Genomic DNA, 5,140 nt, shown 5'->3' with positions numbered 1-5,140 from the left:
ACCTATTAACCCTTAAATTTATTCTTTAAGTTACTTTTATTTAAATGTATCTAAACCTAAATCATTTTACTTTCAATTTAATTTTTGTCAAATCATATTTTTTCATCTTAGTGTCAAACTATGAAGCCCTGACACTCATCTGATTAGGCGTGTCATGATGTTAGACATATGCGACACGACATTGACACATATCATAACACTAAATTAGATGATTTTATCAAATTTTTAACGTTGTCGACGTGTCAATGTTCGTGTGCTTATCATAGGTGCCAAACATATACTTATATTGTGATTCCAAGCATATGAGAAAATCCAAAAATCAAAATGAATGACATCACAACATGATGTGGTTGGAGAAGAACAAAAAGAGTAATAATGATGAGTAGCTTAAACTTAACCCTTGAAATATAAGTAACCAAACTAACTTAGTGTAGCCCACACTTTCACTACCAAACAATGTTTTACAACCTATGGATACTACTTCCACCAAACATAAACTAAAACAACAAAAACAACAACATCTGAAACATCTCAAGCACTATACCCCATTGTTAAGCCTTACAAGGTCCACAAACTCAAACCCTTTTTCCATTTTGGTCATTTGGGTCACCAAATCTCTTAAAACTTTGTGTTTTAGACTTCATTTCTCACATGGGTTTTGCTTGAAAAAGATTCAGTATCATGGTATAGTGTATGGTTCTACTACAATGGAGGGTTTGAGTTTAGCTGACAAGAATGAAGAAAATGGTGTTGGTAAAAGAGAAACTTTTTGTGATTTGATTGAAGAAAAGGGTTGTGAGAGTAGTTCAAGTTCTGAGTTTTTGTCATCTGAGAATGTTGGTAATGAAGAACATAGTATGAGTAGTAGTACTGAAGTGGATTCATCTTCATCACCTTCATTGGGATGGAATGTTAAGGAAATTTCTGAATCAGATTGTATCAGTGTTCATGATAGTGAAGATGGTAAGAAGAAGCATTTGGTTGAAAAGGAATTTGTGAAACAAGTTTCAGCATTATCAGGTATTAATTTCAATCTGTGTTTATGCAAAAAATCACTTCTTTTTTTTTTTTTTTTTTTTAATTTTTAATGTAAGTTGTTTTTAATTTTGACATTAGTGTGATTTTGTTGTTTTTGTGATTTGATTTTGTTTTGTAGAGATTGAGATGATGAAGGAGAGGTTTGCAAAGTTGTTACTTGGAGAAGATATGTCAGGTTGTGGAAATGGGGTCCCTACAGCGTTGGCTATCTCAAATGCCATAACTAATCTATGTGGTATGAAAAATGCGTTTTTATTTGGTTTTTGTGCTTTTGCTAAGTATATGTTTGGTTCTGTTGTGACAAATTTGATTTTGGTTGAAACTGAGTTAAATGTAAAGCGATTTATGTTTGAATAAGTTTATGTAAAAAGTAGGTTGAACAATAAATTTGAGGGTAAAGATCAATTGTAGAGGAAAAGGTTCAAAATTTGAGCTCAAGTTAGAATCGATTATACTCGTAAACATTGAAACCTGTCAAAATCAATTCTACGCCTCTAATTTCAATTTTTCCTTAATTGATGCTTTAAGTTTGCTGCGGTTAGTTTGATTGGCTGCAATTCTTGTCTTTGATTATTCTTATTCTTTCCTTTACTGGATGTGCAGCTACTCTATTTGGACAACTTTGGAGATTAGAGCCTCTGCGTTCAGAGAAAAAAGCAATGTGGCGAAGAGAGATGGAGTGGTTTCTTTCTGTTAGTGATCATATTGTTGAATTAACGCCTAATTGGCAGACTTTTCCTGATGGAAGCAAGCTTGAAGTAAGTGTATTTATAGCTGCGATATAGAGTTACGTTGGTTTTTTTAATGTATATTTTGCTATTGAAGATGCTTATTTAGCCCTATAAACCTAAACCCGATGAAAAGTATTTTGATATTATGATGATTGATGATTACTTATTTTGTTGATAGTTAACAATGTTTTTGAAAATGTGAATCAGGTCATGACTTGTCGACCACGCTCAGATCTGTACGTCAATCTTCCAGCTCTGCGCAAGTTAGATAACATGCTTCTTGTAAGATTTACATCAATGAGTTTACTTTTAGTTCATTAGTCCATTTTCGAGTAAGACGTTATTCTAAACTATGGTATTTTATTTTCATAGGAAATTCAAGATAGTTTTGTCGATACCGAGTTCTGGTATGTAGATCAAGGTGTTATAGCTCCAGATGCCGGTACTAGTCCTTCGTCTTTTAGGCAAGCACTTCAGCGACAAGAAGAGAAATGGTGGCTTCCGGTTCCCCGAGTCCCTCCTTGTGGTCTCCACGAAAAGTCAAGAAAGCAATTGCAGCACAAGCGTGATTGCACGAGCCAAATCTTAAAAGCCGCAATGGCGATCAACAGTATTACTTTAGCCGAAATGGACATTCCCGAGTCTTATCTGGAATCTCTTCCAAAGGTATATACACAAATGATCCCTATCTATTCAAAATTGTAAAATACCGTGATTCGCAAGAACAAATACAATAATGGTAAAATTGCTGATCTAACTTTCTTTCAGAATGCTAGAATTAGCTTGGGTGATGTTATTCATCGATATATCACGTCAGATCATTTTTCTCCGGAGTGTTTGCTAGCTTGCCTCGATTTATCTTCTGAACATCAAGCTATAGAGATCGCAAACCGAGCAGAAGCTTCCATGTATATTTGGCGTAAAAAGACAAATTCAAAGCCTGCTAGTGTCAGTGGCAGATCAAGTTCAAGAACATCATGGGAAATGGTCAAGGATCTAATGGTTGATGCAGACAAGAGGGAACTATTTGCAGAGAGAGCAGAAACCCTTCTTCTTACCTTAAAGCAGCGTTTTCCCGGTCTCCCTCAAACAGCTTTGGATATGAGCAAAATCCAATATAACAAGGTTTGTATTCACTATGTTCAATACTTAAACATCTTTTTATTTTGATACGTCGCATACAATGTTAATAAATAACAACCAATTATATGCGTGACATTTGAAGTAGTTAAGACAAAAGTCAATCATTTTTAAGAATTTGTCGATTATGATTGATTGACAGTTTAAAATTTTGTTATACTGACAGTGTATATATGAATTAAATCCTTTTATTTTTTGTTTCTTGAAAATAAAAAAGTTTGATCTTAATAGTCCTTGAAATATTCTGTTGTCTAGGATGTTGGAAAAGCCATTCTAGAGAGCTACTCCCGAGTACTCGAAAGTTTAGCATTTAACATGGTGTCGCGAATCGATGACGTGCTCTACGTAGATGACTTGACAAAAAATTCTGATCAATTCTCATCTCATTCAAAAGTTGGTGTAATTACTCGCAAGAGTATTTCGGTTCCGTACTCAGTACCTGTTCCAACCACTCCATACAAATCAGCTTTCGGAACACCGACACGCTCTCCTGCACATGCGATCAGCCCTTCAAAGGGAGGAAAATCTCCACTCCTGAATAATGGCAACAAAACTCCTCAGAGAGGTGTAGGGGTGAAGAAATCGTTGACTGATTTTCTTAGCATTGATGCAAAAGGGAGTAGTTCGAATGAGAAATCAGTTTCAGAATCAAAAACAGTTGATGAAGTGCATGCATGACAAGTTTGAAAGGGCATTGATCTTTAGTAGCCTAGGGTTTTATCAAATGTTTTTTTTTTTTTTGTTCTTATTATGTATATTAATGCAAAGAATGGAATATGCAGAAGGATTCACTTTTATTTAGAATGGATAGTATTTTATTTTATTTAATACTCATGAATGATAGTAATGAGTTGTCTCCTATAGAGCCGGATACGTAGTACGGATATGAGAAAATTTTGAACTTCAAGTTACAAAAACAAGAAAAATATGTTAACAAAATTTAATAAACAGAACTTATATATAGCTGTAGAATATTTTTAAAGAAATAGATGTTAATAATTCATCATAGAACTATAATAACCTTAATTTAAACAAGATACTATTAAAACCCTGTCAAAAATAATTTCTGAAGGATTTTCAGAAAGTATAAATTGAAATTCACGTGGTAATAAAAAGCCAATTGAAAACAAAATGAAAATAGATTTTGGGGCATTCCGAGAATTGAACTCGGGACCTCTCGCACCCTAAGCGAGAATCATACCACTAGACCAAATGCCCAATGATGTTCAGTTTCGGTTAGTTTCTAAATAAACTTTTCAGAATATTAAGATATTGTGATTTTTATAAATATGATATTCATTGACATTTTTAATTCAAATCTGGGCTTTAATTTTCCTCAAGCTTATAAAAATAATAAATAAAACAAATATTTATCATAAATGCGTTTCAGCCAAAATAACAATTTAAAGCAATAATGCTAATCATACTTTGTCCTATGAAAGACTTTAGTATAATCTCTACTCTAAGCTCTTTTTAACTTATTTCATTAAGTTTCACGGGTAAACTTTCTAAAAATTATCTTATTCCACAACCTTCCATTTAACATAACCATTTATTGAGCAAACTTTTAACTATAAACTATAAGACCAAGTGCAATGGTTTATTGAAAGTGTCTTTCAACATGTTGAATCATTGGAGTGGGGGGTGTTGAAATTGAAAAAAACTGAGTTGGAGGAAAGAGATGATGAAGATGTTCAACTAGTTGAAAGCCTGACCCAAACAGACACGTGGCACAACGCGAATAGCTGAAACAGGCGTGAGATGCACTCGCCGACAGGGCGCGTGAGAGACCGGAAACGCAGAGAAAGAAAGAGAAATGGATAAATGATGTGACACTTGCCGTGTTATGAGCTAGGGGCATCATTGAGCTAAGTGTGTACGAGCTAGTGTTCTGTGGTAGTTGGTTTAAAAGGTACTCATAGGCTTTCAAAATGGGCATTGGATTAATTGATTGAGAATGATGTGTCACCATTACATAGCTCCCTAAATTTACATACAAACAGGTAATGGCTACTCTAGAAGTATGAAAAAACAAAAACAATTGTCACTTAAATTAATATTGGACAACATAATTATCACATTTGTGTCGACACAAGCTTTTATTTACTAAGTGGTACAATAAGATATGCGAAGAAACTTACCAATTTGTACTAGTGCAAGGTCCATTAATCTAAGGTGGATGACTCGACCAAGCACATTTTTAGTCCTATAAAACCCCATCAAATGCATTG

At 34.0% G+C, this 5,140-nt stretch overlaps 1 protein-coding gene and 1 non-coding gene across 2 annotated transcripts; one reads left to right on the top strand and one right to left on the bottom strand.

The window, feature by feature from the left end:
• Positions 1-342: 342 nt before the first annotated feature.
• LOC11413481 (rop guanine nucleotide exchange factor 7) lies at positions 343-3,737 on the top strand. Its single transcript, XM_003623119.4, has 7 exons — positions 343-1,020; positions 1,157-1,273; positions 1,642-1,796; positions 1,977-2,051; positions 2,142-2,435; positions 2,538-2,894; positions 3,165-3,737. The coding sequence occupies exons 1-7, from the start codon at positions 471-473 to the stop codon at positions 3,585-3,587; spliced, it is 1,971 nt and encodes a 656-aa protein (XP_003623167.2). The 5' UTR covers positions 343-470; the 3' UTR covers positions 3,588-3,737.
• Positions 3,738-4,055: 318 nt separating this feature from the next.
• TRNAP-AGG (transfer RNA proline (anticodon AGG)) lies at positions 4,056-4,127 on the bottom strand. The gene has a single exon. It is a non-coding gene; the product is annotated as a tRNA-Pro (tRNA).
• Between the last annotated feature and the right edge of the window lie 1,013 nt (positions 4,128-5,140).

This window comes from Medicago truncatula, chromosome 7, assembly GCF_003473485.1.
Source record: "Medicago truncatula cultivar Jemalong A17 chromosome 7, MtrunA17r5.0-ANR, whole genome shotgun sequence".
Lineage (NCBI taxonomy): Eukaryota > Viridiplantae > Streptophyta > Magnoliopsida > Fabales > Fabaceae > Medicago > Medicago truncatula.
The sequence above is the reverse complement of the archived record's forward strand: the minus strand, read 5'-3'. Positions and strand labels throughout refer to the sequence as shown.

Coding starts and splice junctions, on each gene's coding strand:
- LOC11413481 (XM_003623119.4), top strand. CDS start 471: ATGGATACTACTTCCACCAAACATAAACTAAAACAACAAAAACAACAA. Junction 1,274..1,641: donor TGCCATAACTAATCTATGTG/GTATGAAAAATG, acceptor CTGGATGTGCAG/CTACTCTATTTGGACAACTT. Junction 2,436..2,537: donor ATCTGGAATCTCTTCCAAAG/GTATATACACAA, acceptor ACTTTCTTTCAG/AATGCTAGAATTAGCTTGGG.